Source organism: Stegostoma tigrinum, chromosome 10 (genome assembly GCF_030684315.1).
Source record: "Stegostoma tigrinum isolate sSteTig4 chromosome 10, sSteTig4.hap1, whole genome shotgun sequence".
NCBI classification, from domain to species: Eukaryota; Metazoa; Chordata; class Chondrichthyes; order Orectolobiformes; family Stegostomatidae; genus Stegostoma; species Stegostoma tigrinum.
The window spans coordinates 72,616,020-72,639,111 of record NC_081363.1 but is presented as its reverse complement, the minus strand read 5'-3'; the positions used below and the strand labels follow the sequence as shown (position 1 = coordinate 72,639,111).

Sequence of the window (23,092 nt, the reverse complement as noted above, 5' to 3'; positions counted from 1 at the left end):
ACAATCGTACAGGAACATTTATCACAAATCAGCAGTACCCAAAAAAAGAAACTTGTGTTAAGCATTAACACAATGGAGGAATTAATTAAGCACACAGTACACAACAATTAGCTGAACATTAGATTGAGGACCAGCCAAGCCAGAGAGTGAAGCAAAAGATATAACAAAGGGAAGTGGGTTTTGTCTATGAAAGGTAAGGACACTAGTCTCAAGAGTGAAGCTAAGAAATTGTAAGACAAAAATTCTAAAGATGTTATTGGGTTGGAAACTAATCTGCTGCTGGCTTACTTTGGACCCTCCAATATTAAATTCTGGATTGATGAACTATATACAGCTGGATCAAAGGAAATTGTTATGATCAGAACCATGAGAAATGAGGGGAACCACAGTTGTGGACCTGGAGTCTACCATTTACAATTGGCTCTGATGAATGTCAACATTTTATAATTAATTTTTCTCCCATTTGAATAAGACAACTGTTGTAATTTTGTGACAGGTATAAGAGGAGCGGTAATCAAACTTTGTTATGAGTTTGCCTTGCTTTGGATTGAGCCTCCCAGGATAGATGATGCAAAACAGAAGATACTGGGACAGAAATTGATAGGCAAAAAGATGAAATCCTTCATGTTGGGGTGGGGGTTAGGAGATGAGAGTCCAGATGGGAGGGAATTTGAAGGGCCAGCTATAACTATACAGGCTAGCAATTGTCTGGAATACAGACAATCTTCTGCTGGGATCACTGTACCAGAAAAACAAAAAGGGGGAAGGGCTGGGAACTGAAAAGGATGGGGCTGGTTAACTCAGATACGGTCCACGTTTGGGGTTTTTTTTGGGAAGTCACTAGTACAGTGCCAAAATATTGCTCTCAGAAAAGTCAGCATTCTGAAAATAACAAAGAACAAAGACTAGTGACAGCCCAATACTCTACTTTATTAGAAGAGGAAAATAAATGATTAAGAAATTTAATAACCTCAATCTGGCAAGTGCCAAACTATGAATACAAAATGCAGAGTGCAGTAATACTCTCATGTTTTAATTCTGTAAATTAGAAGGAGGAGATGTGCATCTTGCAATGCTTTGTAATTACTTACATTCTGAAACATCAACAAATCTGCAACAATTTATTTTCATTCTTTATAAACATTTTAATGATTGTCTACAATTGCTGCGAGTTAGGATTTCTTGTTTTACTTGTATTGTCAGGATGATGTGCTAATGTTCATATTGCAACACTCAATACCAACAGAAGCACTCCACTCCTAGGTTTGTACTCTTCATCAGAGGAAGCTTTTCTACAACCAGCCAAACAGATTGGGTAGCAAGTGGAGGCATCTTGAGCTGACTAAAGAATAGCACTGATGGCAACCCAGAGGGGATGGGTTAAAACTGGAAAAACAAACTGAAGAGGCAAGTACTTGATATGTCCTATATCCAAAGAACTGAGTTGCCTCTCAGTCTTATTTTTTGCCAAAAACAAAACAAAACAAAAAATATTGCACAAGGATTGCTACAGGAGTTGAGAGAAAACTTGTGGATGACACAGGAACGTCAATCACACATACCCAAGCCAAATCTTAAGCGATCCTGAGCAAAGATCTAGAAAGCAGTCACCAGGCAAGGATGTAATCTGCTTCCTTTCATGTTATCAAATTGTGGGGAAGCCGCAAGGAGAATTTGATGAGCTAATTGATGAAGTTTATAACAAAGGAAAAGTTCCAGGGTGATTGTGCAAAAGCTACTGTAATGAATGAATGAATGAAATGAATGGGCATGTTCAATGCCCAATCTGGGGCTTGTTTAGATTTTGTTTATAAAATTAGCTGGACCACTGTAAGCCAGACTAATAAAAAAAAAGGATGATATTAAATCCGTCTAAACAAGAGTAAGAAAATCTAAATCAAAAAAAGGGGAATTCTACAGAGGGGTGAGGTAGGTTTCTCACCTTCTGTGCACCTGAGAACGCATGGTAGTAACATGAAACATAGGTCATTACAGCCTTTTCATCCGGCCTAAGCGTGCTTATAAGATCTGTGCAAGGAAGACAAGAGAAGATTAGGAAAAGGAAAAGGTGAGCCAAGGTACAAATCAGCGAAGAACCATACTGTTCCGATCATGCAACACAGGAGATCATATCAAGAGTGGAAAGTTCAGCACGGGGAAAAAACACATACCAGCTGCAGAACAGAAAAAAATATGTATAGTTAGCCAGAGAAGCAATTGTTGCTGGAAATATGGACTCCTGCGATACCTTTTGGGCTCCTGAAAATGCATGGTAGAAGCTAGAGACATAAGTCATGATTGCCTTCTCGTCTGGACGTGCTGTACCAACAATGTCTGTCAGGAAACACAGGAAAGGATTTATTTTTGTAAAAATAAATTAACAACATATTCATCTACTGATAATCTTGAGGGAAAACATTTAGAAACAGTTGCATTGCACAAGAGAGACGTGAATTATTCATCCCCACGAGGAGCCTGGGACACGAAACTTGCAGTGACTTTTGAATCAGAAAGCTGGAGGCGATCCGCACAGAGTGAAATCCAGATTTTACAGTCCTGAGAACTTTAATGCTTCCAATAGCAAAATGACAGATTAAACTAAGGCCCATTGCTGGTCATTATCACTGGCTTTTATTTCAAACACATTAACAAGATAAAATAGTACTGTCAAGGAAGCCAGTGACTAAAAACAGAAGGCACATTAAAACTGTTATCAAAGGACATCAACATAACCTGACCAATGCACATCCATCATTTCAACAACTTGTGAATTAGCCAGGGCACTGTGACAGGCTAATGTGTCTTTTTATTTTACAAATGGTCCAATTTAATTTCCTGAACCAAAAAAACTTATTACACATCCGATGAATTAGAAAGGTGAAAAAAAGAAGTTGAATCATACATTCATGTTGTAGTTTAGGCTGTGCAGTGTAACACAACAAGACATGAAAGGTTTAGGACTTCTGCGATTTACGTCTTGCACCTGGAAATAGCAGACTGCTGCTGTGCCCCACCCAAAATAAGATGATCAGGTTTCACTGCATTGGTAACAGTTAAATTAGCATTCCTTTCTCTCACTGGGGCATCAGATCATTATGATCAAAAACTGGAAAGTTGTTCTCCCCTTTCTAATTACCAAGAATGGCTGCCATTGATTTGTGCCAGGAACAATTCATGGCATTAATCATATCAGTCAACAAAATAAACAACTCTGCAAGTGCTGGAGGCACTCGGTGCCCTTATCAAAAGGAAGCTCTGCGCCAGAAGAAAAATGCCTTTTTCGCTAATTTGTGTTAGGATAACAGTGAGAAAACACAACAAGTTCTGAGGAAGGGTCACTGGACTTGAAACATTAACGCCGTTTTCTCCTCCACAGATGCTGCCAGCCCTGATGAGCTTTTCCAGCAACTTTGTTTTTGTTCCTGATTTACAGCATCTACATTTCTTTTGGTTTTTAGTGAGAAAACACAATTTCACACACCGGGTAAGTTAACAGGCAAAGTCCATATCAAAACAAAGAGTATTCACAAGTAAATTCTTACAAAGTTAACTACAACTGAGCGTGGTGGACTTTTAAAAGTAATTGTGGTGCGATACAATTGCTTTCACAATGTATGCAAAGATAACTCTGATATGCATTGGGCAATGTCAGTCAGACAATGAAGAGTTTCTTCCACGTGACATGGAAATTGAATGGCATATAATTACTCCAGGAGGCAGTTTGTGTGGCTTGGCTATTGCACCAATGTACCTTCAAAACACAATTTAAATATCAGAACACCCTTGGCATCCAAGAGCATAAATTCTGAATTAAAGTTTTGGGAGGTAGAGATCTCCTAATCAGATTCGTTGTAGTTCAGTTTGGGAGAATTGCCGTCAACAGTATGCACATTGCTCTCTGTGAATCCTGCTTAGACTGTTGCATTCCTCCAGTCCCACAAACCTTCAAATATAGCTGCACTCCCTAATTCTTGCATTTTGAGCAACACCGATTTTAATCATTTCTCTATTGATGATGGTCAGTTATTGAAATGCTAAGGCTCTTGAATACCCTCCCCTTGGACTGATAGCCTTACCCCCTCCTCATGGTTGCACGTGTGAAACAGTGGTGGAATTCTCGCCCCCCACGTAGGGGGAAGCCCAGATTCGTTTCCCAGACAATGCATGGCAGTCCTTTCTTGATGGCTCAGTGGTTAGTATTGCTGCCTCACAATGCCAGGGACTGGGGTTCAATTCCGGCCTCAAGTGACTGTCTGTGTAGCATTTGCACACTGTCACTACGTCTGTGTGGGTTTCCTCCAGGAGCTCGGGTTTCCTCCCACAATCCAAAGATGCGCAAATTAAGTGGACTGGCCGTGCTAAATTGCCCAGAGTGTCCAAGAATGTGTAGGTTAGGTGGATTAACCATGGGAAACGCAGGGTTACAGGGACAGGGTGGGGGTGAGACTGGGCAGGACGGCCCTCAGAGAGGTGTGGACTTGTTGGGCAAAATGGGCTGTTTCCACACTGGGAGGGATTCTATGGATAGAAGACACTTTGTAAAAACTCTCTCCTTGACTAAACATTTGGTCATCTGAACTAACAGCTCCTTATGCAGCACACAATCATCTTTTGTTTTGTAATGCTGCTGTGTGTATCTAAAAGGCACTAAATAACCAGTTCAGAGATAACGGGAACTGCAGATGCTGGAGAATCCGAGATAACAAAGTGTGGAGCTGGATGAACACAGCAGGCCAAGCAGCATCTCAGGAGCACAAAAGCTGATGTTTCGGGCTGAGAACCTCCACCAGAAAAGGGGGATGGGGAGAGGGTTCTGAAATAAATAGGGTCAGAGGGGGAAGCGGGCTGAAGATGGATACAGGAGAAGATAGGTGGAGAGGAGAGGATAGGTAGGGAGGGGATAGGTCATTCCGGGGAGGGGGGGACAGGTCAAGGGGGCGGGATGAGGTTAGTAGGTAGGAAGTGGGGGTGCGGCTTGAGGTGGGAGCAAGGATAGGTGAGAGGAAGAACAGGTTAGGGAGGCAGGGACGAGCTGGGCTGTTTTTGGGATGGAGTGGGAGGAGGAGAGATTTTGAAGCTTGTGAAGTCCATATTGATACCATTGGGCTGCAGGGTTTCCAAGTGGAATATGAGTTGCTGTTCCTGCAACCTTTGTATAACATCACTGTGGCACTGCTGGAAGCCCAGGATGGACATGTCGTCAAAGGAATGGGAGGGGGAGTTGAAATGGTTCGCAACTGGGAGGTGCAGTTACTTATTGTGAACTGAGCGTAGATGTTCTGCAAAGCGGTCCCCAAGCCTCCGCTTGGTTTCCCCAATGTAGAGGTAGCCACACCGGGTACAGCGGATGCAGTAAACCACATTGGCGGATGTGCAGGTGAACATCTGCTTGATGTGGAAAGTCATCTTGGGGCCTGGGATGGGGGTAAGGGAGGTGGGGGGGGGGGGGGGGGGCGCGAGTGTAGCATTTCCTGCGGTTGCTGGGGAAGGTGCCAGATGTGGTGGGGTTGGAGGGGAGTTTGGAGCGGACAAGGGAGTCCCAGACAGAGTGGCCTCTCTGGAAGGCAGACAAGGGTGGGGATGGAAAAATGTCTTTAGTGGTGGGGTTGGATTATAGATGGCATAAGTGTCAGAGGATGATGCGTTGTATGCGGAGGTTGGTGGGGTGGTATGCGAGGACGAGGGTATTCTCTTTTGGCGGTTATTGCGGGTGCGGGGCACGAGGGATGAGTTGCGGGAAATGCAGGACACTTGGTCGAGGGCATTCTCGACCACCGCGGGGGGGGGGAAGTTGCGGTCCTTGAAGAATGAGGACATCTGGGATGTGCAGGAGTGGAATGTCTCATCTTGGGAGCAGATGCGGCGGAGAGAAAGGAATTGAGAATAAGGGATGGAATTTTTGCAGGAGGGTGGGTGGGAGGAGGTGCATTCTAGGTAGCTGTGGGAGTCAGTGGGCTTGAAATGGACATCAGTTTCTAGGTGGTTGCCTGAGATAGAGACAGAGGGGTCCAGGAAGGTGAGGGATGTGTTGGAGATGCTCCAGGTGAATTTGAGGTTGGGGTGGAAGGAGTTGGTGAAGTGGATGAACTGTTCGAGCTCCTCTTGGGAGCAAGAGGCGACGCCGATACAGTCATCAATGTAACGGAGGAAGAGGTGGGGTTTAGGGTCAGTGGAGGTGCGGAACAGTCCTTCTTCTCCTTATTTATCTCAGAATCCTCTCCCCATCCCCCTTTTCTGATGAAGGGTTGAGGCCTGAAAAGTCAGCTTTTGTGCTCCTAAGTTGCTGCTTGGCCTGCTGTGTTCATCCAGCTCCACAGTTTGTTATCACTACATAACCAGTTGTTGTGACTGAGGTACAAGAGTATGATGAAAGAGGACAGCTGACATGTGACCTCAAGAGATGATCTGTTGTTTTCTATGTTGCAACAACGAGGGTTTAATGGAGATTATCTTCACGTTACTGTGTTCATAGGGAAGTTCACAGAATCCTGGAGTTAACTGCAGAAAACACCACAAGTAGTGTGAAATGGTGAGATTCTCCCCACAACACGGCATAAAAACGTTTACACTCACTCAAGTATACATAATAATGATTCAATTTAGAATCTATGCAGAATAAACCGTACTGGCTATTCCAAGGAGCAGAATTGTTTGACATTTACAGGGAATTACAACTTTCAGTCACCAGAGTCTGTTACCTGATACAAAATCCAACCTTCCACCAAACATCTACATCTGAATGTTCTTGATTTCATCAAGAAACCATTTCGTCAACCAATTTCAATTCTGTCTCTCTCTCAAATTTTTTTTAAGCACCTTACCCAACGAGTAAAGTCTTTTGGATTACTGCAACTCTATGTTTCTTTTGGGATGAACAGAAATTGGACGCTAAAGGGTTTGTGATCAGAGATAATGGGAACTGCAGATGATGGAGAATCTGAGATAACAAAAAGTGTGAAGCTGGGTGAACACAGCAGGCCAAGCAGCATCTCAGGAGCGCAAAAGCTGATGTTTCGGGCTTAGGACCTTCTTCAGAAAAGGGGGATGGGGAGAGGGTTCTGAAATAAATAGGGATAGAGGGGGAGGCAGACCGAAGACGGATAGAGGAGAAGATAGGTAGAGAGCAGAGTATAGGTGGGGAGGTAGGGAGGGGATAGGTCAGTCCGGAGAGGACGGACAGGTCAAGGAGGCGGGATGAGGTTAGTAGGTGGGAAATGGAGGCACAGCTTGAGGTGGGAGGAGGGGAGAGGTGAGACGAAGAACAGGCTAGGGAGGCAGGGGCAAGCTGGGCTGGTTTTGGAATGCAGTGGTGGGAGGGGAAGAACTGGGCTGGTTTTGGGATGCAGTGGGGGAAGGGGAGATTGTAAAGTCCACATTGACACCATTGGGCTGCAGGGTTCCCAAGCAGAATGAGTTGCTGTTCGTGCAACCTTCGGATGGCATCATTGTGGCACTGCAGGAGGCCCAGGATGGACATGTCATCTAAGGAATGGGAGAGGGAGTTAAAATGGTTCGCGACTGGGAGATACAGTTATGGATGTAAGTTTGCTCGCTGAGCTGGAAGGTTAGTTTTCAGACGTTTCGTCACCATTCTAGGTAACATCAGTGAGTCTCCAACGAAGCGCTGGTGTTATGTCCCTAAACCTAAACATATAAATAGAAAGCGGGACATAACACCAGCGCTTCACCGGAGGCTCACTGATGATGTTACCTAGAATGGTGACGAAACGTCTGAAAACGAACCTTCCAGCTCAGCAAGCAAACTCACATCCAGAAACTCAATCTGAGCTACAAATCTTCTCAAAACTCACTAGGGGCAGTTGTTTATCGCGAACCACGCGGTCCCCAAGCCTCCGCTTGGTTTCCCCAACGTAGAGGTAGCCACACCAGGTACACTGGATACAGTATACCACATTGGCAGATGTGCAATTGAACATCTGCTTGAAAGTCATCTTGGGGCGTGGGATGAGGGTGAGGGAGGAGGTGTGGGGGCAAGTGTAGCACTTCCTGCCGTTGCGGAGGAAGGTGCCGGGTGTGGTGGGGTTGGAGGGGAGTGTGGAGTGGACAAGGGAGTCCTGAAGAGAGTGGTCTCTCCGGAAGGCAGACAAGGGTGGGGAGGGGAGGGGAGGGGAATGAGAAGTCATAGTCTTGGTCCATTAACTCTAGGCCAGATTGTCTGTTATTCAAGGGAGGCCCGGGAGCAACTTGGGTGAGGGATGCAGAATGGAAATTAAGGGATGCTCTTGCTCCTAAACTCAGCAAAATAACAGGATGAAGATGGGATACATTCACACCTAAAATCGGGTGTCGAGGCAGGGATGTCATATGGCAGAGGGGCTTCACAGTGTTGAGAGGCTGGTCACCGCTACAAACTTACAAGCCACCACTCTCTGAATCCTGTCTTTCTTTCTTGCAGAAAGCTTTAAAAGTTACAATACTGTGTCAGAAAAAAAGCATGGGGATGCTGCCGAATCTGCACAATTGCACCAACCCAAAAATAATAACTTTGCACAGAGGTTAGGGGAAGGGCTGTTTAGAGAAGGCAGAGTGTGACAAACAAGTTGCAGCTATAAAATCCAGCTTTTGGTTCCAGGCGGACATATAGGGTACATTGTGAGAATGGCAGCTGGTAACTAATTGAGTACCACAGGGATCGGTGCTGGGACCGCAATTGCTGGCAATATACATTCATGACTTATTTGAGGAAGTGAATGTACTATGGCTCAGTTTGCGGATGACTCAAAAGTAGGTGGGAAACTAAGTGGTGAGGATGAAATGAAGAGTCTGCACAGAGGATATAGAGTGGTTAAGTCAGTACTCTTGGTGTACATCATCCTTCTATAACGTCATCCTTCTATAACTCCCTGCCTCAGTTTACCCATAACCCTATTCCACAATTCTAATCACTGGGATTGGCTGTAACCATGAACTCGTAATCACGCTCCCATCTGCTATCATGCAAAAGCTTGGGGTCATCCAAAAACACAGATTTGTTCTAATTCTCTCCAAATCATCACTGCTGCATTCGCTGACCTTCAAGAAATCATGGCCAAATAACACAGCAAGTTCAACATCTCATCCACGTTTCTCCCCTGGTCTCATCCCTCCCCATCGCTGACCACTTTCAGCTTGATGACCGTCTACAATCTCAATGCTCTTTTGATAATGCTGTCTTGCCCCTCGGCGATTTCAACTGAGCACCACATATGTGGGACTACCTTCTAAAGCACCACAGTATATATGTGGCTGTTTCATAGTTAATGCAGTACTGAGCTATTTGTGCATCAGAAACAGCACAATGTGTGAAAGAATGCAAATAAAGCCAACTTGCAGATTCGCGGAGTTTCAAACTCCCACTCAGTTGACACTGCAATGTTTAGTTACCGGTCATAACTAATTTCAGACAGACAGTCTTAATTCAAAAGGTACAGGTTTATCTTGTAATTATAATAGTTCTAAGGCAGTGCAACAAAAATCTGTTGAGGTTTTGTAAATCACTAACAGTAAAACAGTGACAATAAAAACACTCACCTTCAGCATCCAACATTTTGGGAATGTCCAGGTATTTTTCTGCCACGTCAAAGGCTGTGTTCAAGTTGGTGTAAGGGTCATCCTAAGACAATAAGAAAAGCAAAGGTCAATAGCAGATTTCAAGACTGACATGCCCTCCCCACCTTGTTTGTAAGTCCTAAAGTCTACTGTGTGATGGTACTGTTGCAACTGTGTGCGAGAATGTCAGAATTTGGATTTGAGGAGTCAGCACCTCATTCTCTCACCGAAACTCCTCTCAAAGGTGAGAGGCCCACTTCTGGCTTGAGGAACCAGACAGAAAACCCTCGCGACAGACAAATGAAGACTCAACATCATCGTGTCCGGAAGAAAACAGAACACATCAGACGCTGTTGTGTACCACGACTCCTTTATTGGAGAACCAAACAGCCAGCTAGCCTGTAACCCTAGCCCTAATCGTAGCCAATGAGTTTTTATTATTGACCTTCCTTCGTTATCTGTGTTTCTGCTAATTCAAGGTTAAATTTGTGTTAACGCTCAATCTTAATACAGATGCTCCATAGTTTGAACTTTAGAACAGGTGCAGTTTGAACATGGGTGCATTAATGGTCATTGGATTATGTCAACACAATTTAATAGTTTTATCTGAGGAGCTTTTAACAATAAGACCTGTGTATTCAATTCAAAAGCACTTATTTCTTAAAGAAAGCACACAGTCAAGTATAAACAACAATCCAGCATCCTACTAAATACTCAAAAATTTTCCTGTAATCAAACAATGAATAGGTAAAGAAATATCCCTTCCCCTTCAGATCATAACATGGGGGAAGGCAGTGGAATTCAAACCTCTGGTTAATCTGAACTCCAACACAATTTCCCATCAGGGTACTCATCCCGATCCCTTCACCTGGCTGTCCTCCTTGGCCTGACCTATCTCCTCCCTGCCTCCCCACCTCCACTCACCTTTACTGGCTCCATCCCCACCTCTAACTTGTCTGTCTCTTCTCTGTTATCCATCTTCGATCCAACTCCCCCTCTCTCCCTATTTATTTCAGAACCCTCTCCCCCCTCCCATTTCTGAAGAAGGGTCTGGGCCCGCAATGTCAGTTTTCCTGCTCCTAAGATGCTGCTTGGCCTGCTGTGTTCATCCAGCTCTACACGTTGTTATCTAAAAATCAGTTACTGTTTTGTTTTAAAAAAAAACAAGTACGTGGAACAGAGATTTCACTCTTTATAGAAAAGGAGATTTAATCAAAAACCTCAAAATTAGAGATAGCTGGTGGGTTTTCAAATACACTCAGATCGCTGCAATTGCAAATTAATCTTAGTAATGGCGATTGTGAAACCCTATTGATAAGTTCCCTTCCTTTGGGGATGAAATCTGCCATCCTTATCTGGTCTGGCCTGCTAAGACTTCAGATCCATAGGAATGTAATGGACTCTTACCAGCCCTCTGAAATAGCCAGGCAAACCACTCAGCTCAAGGGCAATCAGGAATAGGCAGAGAATGTTGGCCAAAAGAGCAATGAAAGAACTTTTTTAAAAAAAAAAAGCTATGGGGAATCAGATTTAAGATAATTGGAAAAGGAGATAGAGATGAGAAGATTTTTATTTAAACACTGAACAGTTAAGATTCGGAACGCATCACTTGAACGAGTGTGGGAAGTAGATTAAATAATAAATTTCAAAAAGGAATTGCATTTATACTTGAAAAGGAAAATAAATGTGAGGAAACTGTCAAAACACTTGGGGGGATGGGGAATAATTCGACAGCATTTTCTTAGATCGGCCTTTGGCAGGATGGACAAAATACTTTGTTCTTTGTTGGAGATAATGGGAACTGCAGATGCTGGAGATTCCAAGATAATAAAATGTGAGGCTGGATGAACACAGCAGGCCAAGCAGCATCTCAGGAGCACCTGAGCTCCTGAGATGCTGCTTGGCCTGCTGTGTTCATCCAGCCTCACATTTTATTATCTTGTTCTTTGTTGTGCAATTTTATGATTCATTAGGTTAACACTGACTGAGTCCATTCGTTCTAACAAATGGCAGTGGAAGCGATATGGATCCTGTGTTGAGCACTCTGAGAGGGAAGATGATGTGTCCCAAGTCAAAAAGGTAATTGTTTATTTAAGATGGTTTACAAAGTTAGTTAGTCACAAGTGCTTCATCACACAGAAACAATCCATATTCACCTAGAGAACTGAAGAAATGGGAGTTTGTACAACTTTTAAAAGTTTTTGGGTATTTGCAGGAAATCAAATTACCTTATTAGTGTCTGCAATGCTTAATCTATCTTGCTTCTGTGTATTTCATGATTAGTGAACTCAAACAAACAACTTTCAACCCATACCACAGTAATCCAACAGCTTATTTTCTGCTGATTTACTGGTAATTTGGAGTTGCAGAGTCAACAGTGCTATTCACTGATTGGCCCACTATACCAGACAGTATGGTTGGTTGACGGGATTTTTGTGTCAGCCTCTGGAAGTAGACAACTTCAGGAAGCACGAGTAAAGATTTGACATGGTAAGCATGCAACATCATCACACAATCCAACCAATCTCATGTTAGTCCAGTAATCACCAGTTCAAATTGCTTTCTTCACATTTCCCGGTGAAAGTTTCTCTCTGCCGAAGTTTTGTCATGACAACTGATGCTTCCAATAGCTAATGGCAAAATGAGCATGGAAGTAGAAAAGGGCTGAATTTAGTACAAATCCTGTATGTGAGGGTTGTTTTTGGTATCTCTCACAATAGAGGCAAATAGTTTAGAGCAACGGTATGCAGGACATACTGTCAAGATGTTTAAAACTAAAATTGGCAGATAAATGGGGATAGTTCATCATTGTTGATCCAATTCTCAAACTCTAATACCTCCTAACATGTTCTCCATGACCCATTGTACTTCTGGAGTAACTTGACTGTTGCACATGATCCTATAGTCACTGTTGTAAGATGTGGGGTGTAGACAGGAGGGTGTTCACATTTGCTGTTGATGTTCACATCTACTGCTTGAATATCTGCCATACTGGAGTTCACTACTTTCTATTTGTTTGATGCTTTCCATTACTTTTTGTTCAGTTTTTTCTCACCAATATCTGTTAGGCTTTCAAGCCTCAGCTGGGGTTATGGAATTGTACTTTGGCCTGAGCCCATCAACGTATGGCTCACTCTGGTGGGATGCTTGGTCAGTGGAGTGTGTCTTCTTTTAGAGCTGTGGGTCGGCTTCAAAATTTGAAGACAAAGGTGGCAGACATAATTAGGATCAAGAAAAAGTGGGAAAAGGTTAAGAGATGAAAGTGAAGAAGTCTCCCGGTCAGCTTGTTTTGTTTGGGCTTGTAAACTTTATCTACAACATTAGTTTGCAACATCATGATCTCACTTACAGATTATGTTAAACAAAGTGTTGATGATGAGGTGGAAATGACCCTCCACAACTGGGAAATCTAGTAAGTATCAAGCTATATCTAAGTATGGACTAAGGTGTTGCACACTTATGGACATTACTCCAACTGTTTCACGAGGGTGAATCTGAAGAAGCCAGTAAGACCGCATACAATTGCGAGCAAAACTACAGATTCATTCAAGATCCCTGATTCATGTTGAAATATTGAGTCTTATGCTGTGCATAAGAACATCAGTGGAAATTTTGCGAGCCCAGTGAAATCAGGCCAGTTAATTTTTTCTTGGTTCTTTAGCAGTCAACACAAAGATGATTCTTTAATACTGTGGGTTGTGGAGAGCGAGCAAGACAAAACTAACATACTAAAGGGAAGTGAAAAATCAAGACAATGCGTGCAAGTAGTACACAGTGAGGTCTACCAAAAGCAGTGTCAACATAGAGATTAATTGAAAGAGAGAAATGAGAGCCTTATTGGGTTTTTCTTCAGGAAATAAAAGGGAACTGAATTTGTGATATTTCTCTCTCAGGGCTGCAATATTAGAATCACAAGATAAGCTATTGTTATGCACCTCTACAGATGCACGACATCTACAGATGGAAAAAAATTGGCCTGCTTGAAGCTGCTTGTGAATTTACACAAGTGACCGGTATGGTGATGTTACTCATCTGTATCAAAACAGCACCTCAACAAAACTCAGAATCTGTTCTTGAAGTCTTTGTGTGTTTTATAATGTGGGAACTGTATTTAATCAAATGAATTGAAATGTTTTTGCCGCAGTCTTGTCAGATAATCTCTGCAAAGCTACTCAGGAACAATATCCCAAAATGAATTCTCACCCACTGAGATCACACATTTCTAACAGAGGATCTCTTTTCAAGAGAAAAATACAAAATCACAGAAAAATCACTTATTGCTTTGAAAGCAAGTGGCTAAGAAATGGTGGAGATTTCCAATAACCCAGAAAAGGTCTTTATTGATCAAACGAGAGCTAATGAGAAGTTTCAGGTTCTCCTCTTTTTCTCTCAGCTCTCTACGAACTTGTTTTGCAACTAAGATCAAAACTGACTGCATGGTCCAGAGAGGCTCTAACCTTAATGTTGCAAGTGAAAGCAATAAAATTGGTAAGTGTGTAGAGGCCATTTTACTGGGGTGATTTTATTTAGAGGGTCAACTATCCAGTAGTGTTTTCAAATGTCATTCTATGTATCCACACAAGTTGACTGCTAAAGAACCAAGAAAAAATTAACTGGCCTGATTTCACTGGGCTCGCAAAATTTCCACTGATGAAAATGCTGCTGTAACTTGTACCAATCAAGAACGCATTTTTATTTAAATTTTGCAGTTTCATTCCAGCTGTTCCCTTCACCAGACCTTCTCAATTGCACCAGTATTCCCACCTTCTGTCCCAAGCACTCTGCTTTAAACATGAGAATCAGAATCCCTACACATGGAAGCAGGCCATTTGGCTCATCAGGTCTACAGCGACTCTCCAAAGAGTATCCCGCCCAGACCCAACCTCTACCTTATCCCTGCATTTCCCATATCTAATCCACCTACCCTAGACACGGTGGGCCATTTAGCATAGCCAATCCACCTAACCCGCACATCTTTGGACGGTGGGAGGGAACCAGAGTGACTGCAGACACGAGGAGAACATGCAAATTCTGCACCGACAGTCACCCGAGGGTGGAATTGAACCTGGGTCCCTCGTGCTGCGAGCCACCACGCAGCCCCGCACATAGGACACACCACAGCTTAAACTTTCCACATCTTTGCTGCTGCTGCCATTGACGGGGACCCCAACACCCAGGATGAGGGGGAAAGAAAGGTGTTCACGCATCACATAAACACTGCCTTCACTAAGGAAGGGGCCGTGCAAGGTAGAAAGTCTAGATCCACAATGCTAAGACAGTTTCCGATCACCTTTGCAGGCAAATTCACAACTCTCGCCCACAAACGGAAAGATATTCAGGAGCAGTATAAGGACAGGCATTGCAGCTGAACAACATAGACCCAAGAGATAAATTCTTCACATCGAAGCAGACCAACCCCTTTATCAGAAACATTTTCCCAAAACTTAACCTTTCACACAGGGATGGAAAATTTTGCTGAGGGGATTCAACGAGAAGGTATCAATGGGTGTATCAAAAAAAAGTATTTAGATCGAGTATCAGACTATGCAAATTTATTCATTTGCACAACAAATGCACGCACGAACGGAGAACAGGGATGCCAAACCTTTCGCAGCTTTGCATAGTCAATAAGCTCTGGCCGGTGTCTATGGATAAGAGCACAGAATCCAAGGCCATCCTTCCAACTAGGAACAGAGGAAAAACAGGAAAGAAAATTATACTGCCCTTAGCATTTTCCCATATTCCACACGTCAACTTCAGTTTCCAGCTCTGCTTTGAAACTACTTGAAACAGCATGTCACAATGAAGCTCCACGATCAGAAAACACTGCCACATTGCTCAGCCATGTCCACCACCCTCCAGTGTTGCGTTGAACTGCTTAATGAAAACTGGTGCTTCGCACCTGCTTGACAGGCCTCTATCTCTATGGTACTAATTTAACAGTGTCCTAACAATTTCCTTAACAGTTAAAAGAGAAACTCTGATGTGGGATTCAAACTCAAGGGGGCACAATTCTAAAAATTAGGGCTCTGGCACTGTGAAGGTAACTTCTGGATCCATCAGCAACACTTAAATCAAAACAAAGAACACCTTGGACTGAAATCGAGGAGCGTTCAACACAACACAAAGTCTCAAATTCTCTCTTCCAAATGGATGGGTGAGTTAATTGCACCTTTCAACCCAGAACGAGGTAAATTTGTTCAGGAAGGTTCTCACAGGATGTGGAACATGGACAACAGAATAGATTTGGGGTAGAGATTAGCCTCGATTTACATGAAAAGGGCATCATGCTTAAAAGGACTGGACAGCACGGTAGCTCAGTGGTTAGCACTGCTGCCTCACAGCTCCAGGGACAGGCTCCACTCCACCCTCGGGAGGCTGTGTGGAGTTTGCACATTCTCCCCGGGTCTGCATGGGTTTCTGCCGGGTGTTCTGATTTCCTCCCACAGTCCAAAGATTTGGGGTGGGGGTGGGAGTTCTGGTGGATTGGCTGTGCTAGATTGCCCGTAGTGTCCAGGGATTTTGGGTAAGTAGATTAGCAGAGGGGGTACATCTGGGTGAGTGGGATGCTCTTCGGAGGCTCCGTGTGAACTTGGGTTGAATGGCCAGCAACCACATTGTAGGGATTCTATAACTGAACCTGTTCTCAGGTGTTTAATTGAATCCTTCATATTTAACCTTGTGCACTGGATCAATTGGCCACAAAACTAAATGATGTTATGATGTTAAGATATATGTATACGGGGGAAGACCGTGACAAAGTAGTAATATAATAGTATCAGTAAAGTATTCTGGGCACATGGGATCAAATCCTACCATAGCAGCTGGTGGGTTTTAACTCCAATTATTAAAACAAGCCTGGATTTGAAAGTTAGTCTCAGTTTTATGACTTGGGGGAAGGGAAATCTGCCACTCTTAACCAGTCTGACCAAATGCCACACTGGATCCAGAGCAACGCAGTTGACTTCAACTGTCCAATAAATAGTCTTGCAAACCTCTTGTTTAAGTATAATTAAGGACGGACAATGAATGCTGATCTTGCCAGTGATATTGAAATTCCATCAAAGAATTAAAAAAGGCTATGTACGTAAAACTGCATCCACTTTGTGCAAGGATGGTGTGTAATCTCGCTGGCTCCCAATGCATTAGCCAGAAGATGCTGGCAGCTCCCATTAGTTAGGTGGATCCAATAAGCTGACTGCACCAGGTTTAAAGATAAATAAATTTTACAGCTGCTGCCTTTTGGGATCATAGCGAACTTACTGTGAGGGTTGCTTTCAGATCCATTCACAACAGCGTGACACTAACATCTAAACAAATCAAGAGGTCAATGGCAATAACGTGGGGAGTATAAAATTGTCAGGTATTCTCTTCAACCACTTCCAAAAATCCAAAGCTAGACTTTGAGCCCCAGCCTTCAATGCTATCACAGTAACAGTTTGAAACGTCACTGTCTAATCCTAATATTACTTCTTCAGTTCCAAAACATGGGTGGCTTTTGACACTTTTATCTAACTTGAATTCAAAGCCTCAGTTCTTTGGAGAGGGTTTCGGCCATGTGCAAGGTGTTGTTAAGCAGATCATGGCTTTCTAAGTATCGGCTATAGCACAGAAGCAGGGATGTTATTACACCAGTTCAGCTTCAAAAGCTCCAGCGTCTCCAATTCTTGGCTCCACATCTAGGAAGGGTATAAAGGAATTGTTTAATGGGGTGAAATGCAGTATTTGAAGCACTGCTTTAGTGTGTGTGGGGAAGCAGACTTAATCATGGCTTTCTAAAGGGGAACTGAACAAGCACCTGACGAGAAAAATACGTTGCCAAGCACAGGGAGGTGGGACTAGCTGAGCCGTTCTTGCAGACAGCGGACAAGGGACACAGCAAACCGAGTGGCTTCTGTGAGCAATCATCCACTGTGCGGCACAAGCCAGGGAAGAGGAGGTGCTAGACACGACGAACCATGTGAGCATATACTCCAGCCATCTTTTAACAACCTCGTAGGTGATCAAGATCCATTTCAAACCATTACAATTGAAATAACATTTAGTAGAGCAGCTAGTTAGCTCACTTGGCAGAATGATGCCAAGAGCACGGAGCTCAATTCTTATTCTGGCTGAGATATGCTCAAGGCCTTCCTCCTGAGAGTGGAAGGCAATGGTCAATCATCATGGCCAAAAATACCCTGGATGTAGCAGCAGCAGCGAGCTAAGGATCTGCCTTAAGTCAAAGTGCACAAGGGAGCAAGGAGGAAGATGACCTAACACATAATACTGAAATAAAACTAAGTAATAAATTTGAATTCCCAATTCAATTCAATGTAGAAGGGCCATTTGATGTTATTTCAGTAACATCTATCTTTATTCTCAGTGTGATGGTATGTCAATGTGGACAGATCTTGCAGAATGCCCCCAGTATCAGATCAGGAGGAGGTCACTTATCTCAATGGCTGGGCAGAGAGATGACAGCAAAAGCAAATTATCAGCAACAGGAATAACAAAAATGACTCTTAGTTCAAGCTGATGGATGTCAATCTGTTGACTGAGTTTGGTGGTGTGCCGCATGTTCAACTTAAGTGCTCATGGTTTGATACTTCAGCTCAACTCAATAAAAAAACCCATCTCTTTAAAAACACCATTTTATGAAGTGCTGCGTCATTGCAAAATGTTACTTTCATTACTGGAATTGCTGCCTTTACTCGGATATTAGAGCCAGGCAGAGCAAGACTCCTTGAAGGAAAGTATGACACTGTTGCATTCCAGGACTTAAGCACAACAATGGGTTGAAAATACACATGTTGTTTGTGCAGACATTATATTTAGGACATGATTGCATTTTTCACATGAAGAGAAGAATTCAAGCATATGAATTTTGCTGCAGGTTCCCAAAACTAAATGCAACAAGCTTAGTGACCAAGCATTTTTCAGAAGTAGGTTACTCAGCTACAATTGTTCAGAAATTCCTGGACTACTAGGATTGTCCCCACAACGTTCCTCAGTGTTTATGATGAGAGCTGCATAACGGTGATTGACAGCAAGCAAGACTGTGCGAAAATGAGATCGCCATTGTTTCACATTACATGTAATTAGTTCAGAGGCTTTACCTGTAACATAGCATTACCATCTGGCACAGGCAGCGTTTAAAATTCCAGGTGAAGTCTTAACAAAGAAAGACCTTTTTAAATTGGGTTACCTGATGTGGAAGTTCTGAATGTTTACATTCTTATAAGGAGCTGTCTTGCGTTGACACCATAGGAGGAGCCCTTCCTTTGCAGAGGTCTCTGTGAAAACCAAAGGCAAGCTTTTGAACCATGCACCATTGTGTAAGATGAGAGGGCTAACATTTACCAGCTGGTTCTGAGCATAGATCTGTACTTGGGCACACAAGCTTTCAAAGTGTTGAAGACAGCACCTTATATGGATAAGCCATAAAAGCCCTAATGGAATTATAGGTTTCATTACATGGAACAGCATACAAAAGCCATTTGATAATAGTGAGATACCATAAAATTTCTAAAACTGCAGTTGAGTACTTTGCACTATATTTAGGAAGGACATTCGTGGTTTCTGAAGGGATGCAATAAAGATGTTTTAGGAAACTGTCTGGAACACAGAAATATGTTTCATTAGCATTTGGATTGCACGAAGATACGACAGAAGGTTGATAAACAACAGGATGAGAAATAAAGATAGAAGCAGAATGTTTCCAGTTGTTCAGGGACCCTGGAACAACAGCATTAGAACCTGTAAGCAGTGGAAGCTTCTAAACATTGGAAGTTGAGAGACTGTGACAGTCACTTCCAGGGTTGACGGTTGAAGCAAATACTACTTCAGCAGTTGAAGTTAGATTGGGTAGGGGCCAGGGTGGGTAAAGGTAACGTGAGCTTCTTGTCCGAGGGGAGAATAAACACTTACACTGGCTCATTGGGACAAATGAACAAGTAAAAAGATACAGAACTTGAGTACTGCTGAATTGACAGGCAAGCTGCCAAACACGTGCTCATCTTGCAGTCATCAGGACAAGGAAAAACATCAAATTTCAAAATGATTACAACAGCTTATACCACAGGAGAAAAATGTGCTTGAACGTTCATGTATTTCAACGGCCCCAGTTAAAATCGCATTTCCATTGGCAATTTCAGTTTCAAAATGCATCTGGCCTTTACCTAACTTTTGGAGATTCAGGCTAGGTACCTGATTTTGATACTAAATCAGTGGGGAATGTTGGGGTGAGGGGAGCGGGGAGGAGGGGGTCAACACTGTTGCTCAAAACAACCATTCTCTTGTTCAGTCAACGGGTAGCATTGGCAGCAATCATAAATCAGTTTACTAAAACAGATCAGTTTTCCCTCCTGTTCAAGCGAACCGTAAGAGAAGAAGGTGTAAGTATAGCATTAAGGATAGAACTGTTTCAAACCCAACTGAAGCAAATTTCTACACATGACCTATCACTAATTAATGTCAGAGCCTTGGAAATACAAATCCATGCACAATCTGGGTACTTGTATATGACTGAAAAGATTGCTAAACGTTTTCTTTATGCAATCATCAGGATACAAACACAAGACTATCAAATTTCAAATGATCACAATAGTTGGAATTGCAGCAGAGGAGAATGCTAATTGATTGGGAAGTCTGCTCTGATTGGCTGAGGCATTGCTAAGCAGAAAGCAACAAGGAACTGTATGGTTCTGAGCTCCTGATTACTGAACTTCTGTGGGCTAAAAGTTGCACCAACCAATTTTACATTATAAGCGAGGCTCACAATGAGGCTTATTTGGGCTCGCTAGTTGTGACACCCATGTGTACACGGGAATTCACTTCTCTGCAAACAAAAGGGATGTGTTCCAGCCTTGTGGCATTTTTTTGAATTATCTGGGGGCTCGGGGAAGCGATAGTTCCCGGATGTTTTCTCCATGCCAACGCTTAGGGCAGTCAGAATGGGCTTCCCAACCAAACCAGACACATTTTTCTTGTGGTATAAACCTGTTGAGATTGGTTGTGACATTTGGGTTTTGTATTAGCCCTGATAAGCACAAGATGAAACGCACTGGCAACGTGTTTCTCTGTTCAGCAATACTCCTTTCTAGACACCTTCTTTGTTTGTGTTGTGAATACGACGTCAAGTGAATGCCTAGAAGTGCTTGTTCTAAATGTATTTAAGAGCAGCAGCAACTAATTGGTGAGAGGTGAGGGCAGATATATTAGACTTTTGGCGCAGCTGTAGTACCCCTGCTCTCTGGGTCAGAAATCCAAGGTTCCTAAAACATACAAACAAGTTGACTTAAAGGGTTCAGGTTAGACTTAAAACAAATTGTATTAGCAACAGGTACCAAATGCTTAGATGTTACTCAATTAGGACCACTCCATCAGGTTCCATAACTTTCCTCACCATCCATTCTATCTCAAAGATTGTGTGGGTATTAAGCGAAATATTTATTTATTCTCCTGATGGCGAGGGATAGGAGAAAATAATAATTTTATCAGGAAAAAGCTTCCCTGAGTCACATGTATTTTTGTCTGAAATGAGAGAAAAATAGCTAGGTACTTAAGTCAAATGCAATTAACTGGTAACCATGGATAGAGCTGATTATGTTTCACATCTCCTAACTATACAAATAGTGAGTTAGGTGTATTCTAAGCACAGGCCTGTAAAAGTTACCTGCTCATCCCTGGTCAAGATAAGCATTGCTAAGGCTTTTAGAAGATGAACAAGCTTAAATGTTTGAGGGCCAACACCATAACCACAGAAGGAAGCTGCCGTGGGATACCGAAGGGTTGAAGGATAGCTTGAGGACTGAACCTGCCTACCTTCCACAGAGATATCCTGTATGGCAAATCGAAGGATGATTGTCCAGATCATGCCAAGTGTCATCTTTGCATTTCCATCCACAATTTCTGCAAAGACAAAATCATTTTTTTAGAAATTGTCTCAAACAATGTTTTTCATTTCCCCAAAACATTTTTGTCCAAAACCTTGCATCAGGCGTCACACCCATTTCCCGACAGAGGCAAACAAGTACACGATTCTTAAATTCAAGCTAAAAGCATGCCAATGTCAAACCCCGAAGTGCAATCCTGGTGTGCATTTAAAAAGAAGTTTAACCCCATATTTGCACATTTCTGTGCCTTGAAGAATAGGGCTACAGATCAAAAGCTATACCGGAAGTAATTCAAACAGTTAAAACAGAAACAAAATAGAAGATGGGAGTAGGTTATTTCACCCTTCATACCTGTTCCAACATTCAATGTGATCACGGCTGATCATTCGATTCTATCAAGTAACAAACCGTAAATTTCTGGGAAAACTTAGCAGGTTGAAGAAAGAAAGCAGAGTTAACATTTCAGGTCTGGTGTGCTGCCAGACCTGCTGAGTCTTTCCAGAAATTTATGATTTGTTTCTTATTTTCAGAATCCAGCATGCAGGGAAGGCAATGGCCTAGTGGTATTACTGCCAGACTAATCCAGAGACCCAGATAATGCTCTGCAGACCCAGGTTCAAATCCCACCATGGCAAAAAAATCCTGGAATTAAGAATCTACTAATGACCATGAAACCCTTGTCGATTGTTGTAAAAACCCATCTGGTTCACGAATGTCCTTCAGGGAAGGAGATCTGCCATCCTCACCTGGTCCAGCCTACATGTGTCGACTACCACAGCAATGTGGTTGACTCTCAATTGCCCTCTGAAATGGCGTAGCAAGCCACTCAGTTGTATCAGTCGCTACAAAAGTCTCAAAGAAATGAAACTGGACAGATCATTGACCTAGGGACTGGAAAAGACAACAGCAGAAACAACCCGATCAACACGTCAAAGTCTTCCTCACTAACATCTGGGGGATAGTGCCAAAATTGGGACAGCAGTCTCATAGACGAGTCAAGGAACAGTATGGCACTCCTCCATGGTGAGCAACACTTGGAGGAAGCACTGAGGATGGAAGGGCACAATATGTACTTTAGACGGGGGATTTCAATATCCACCACCAAGAGAGGCTCAGCAGCAGTATTACTGATCGAGCTGGTCGGGTCCTAAAGGACATAGCTGCTAGACTGGGTCTGTGGCAGGTGGTGAGGGAGCCAACAAGAGGGGAAGAAATTACTTAACCTCCTTCTTACCCATCTGCCAGGTGCATCTGTCCATGACAGTATTGGTAAGAGTGACCACCCCACAGTCCTTGTGGAGATGAAGTCTCACCTTCACATTGAGAATAACCTCCACTGTGTTATGTGGCACCACCACCATGCTAAATGGGGCAGGCCTCACACAGATCTAGCAACTCAAAACTGGGCATCCATGAGGCGCTGTGGGCCATCAATAGCAGTAGAATTGTACCCCAGCACAATCTGTAGCCTCATGAGCCAGCATATCCCCCACTCGACCACTAACATCCAGCCAGGGGGTCAACCCTGGTTCAATGGAGAGTACAGGACGGCATGCCAGGGCCAGCATCAGACATACCTGAAGTTGAGCTGTCAACCTGGTGAAGCCACCGAACGGGGCTACTTTGCATGCTGGACAGCATAGGCAGCAAGTGATAGCCAGAGCTAA

The 23,092-nt window shown here is 43.1% G+C and overlaps 1 protein-coding gene across 6 annotated transcripts in view; it reads right to left on the bottom strand.

Moving 5' to 3' along the window:
- Positions 1-23,092, bottom strand: part of actn1 (actinin, alpha 1) — a 204,170-nt gene that overhangs the window by 60,971 nt on the left and 120,107 nt on the right. For 3 of the 6 annotated variants that reach the window (XM_048537798.2, XM_048537802.2, XM_048537800.2), the window contains exons 4-8: positions 21,355-21,441; positions 18,737-18,824; positions 15,155-15,233; positions 9,532-9,613; positions 1,943-2,028 (exon numbers count right to left, since the gene is read on the bottom strand). In XM_048537798.2, coding sequence (XP_048393755.1) covers positions 1,943-2,028; positions 9,532-9,613; positions 15,155-15,233; positions 18,737-18,824; positions 21,355-21,441 — 422 coding nt within the window. Of the gene's footprint in view, positions 1-1,942; positions 2,029-2,248; positions 2,335-9,531; positions 9,614-15,154; positions 15,234-18,736; positions 18,825-21,354; positions 21,442-23,092 lie in introns of all 6 variants that reach the window. The other 3 variants (XM_048537797.2, XM_048537801.2, XM_048537799.2) reach the window with 1 other exon arrangement.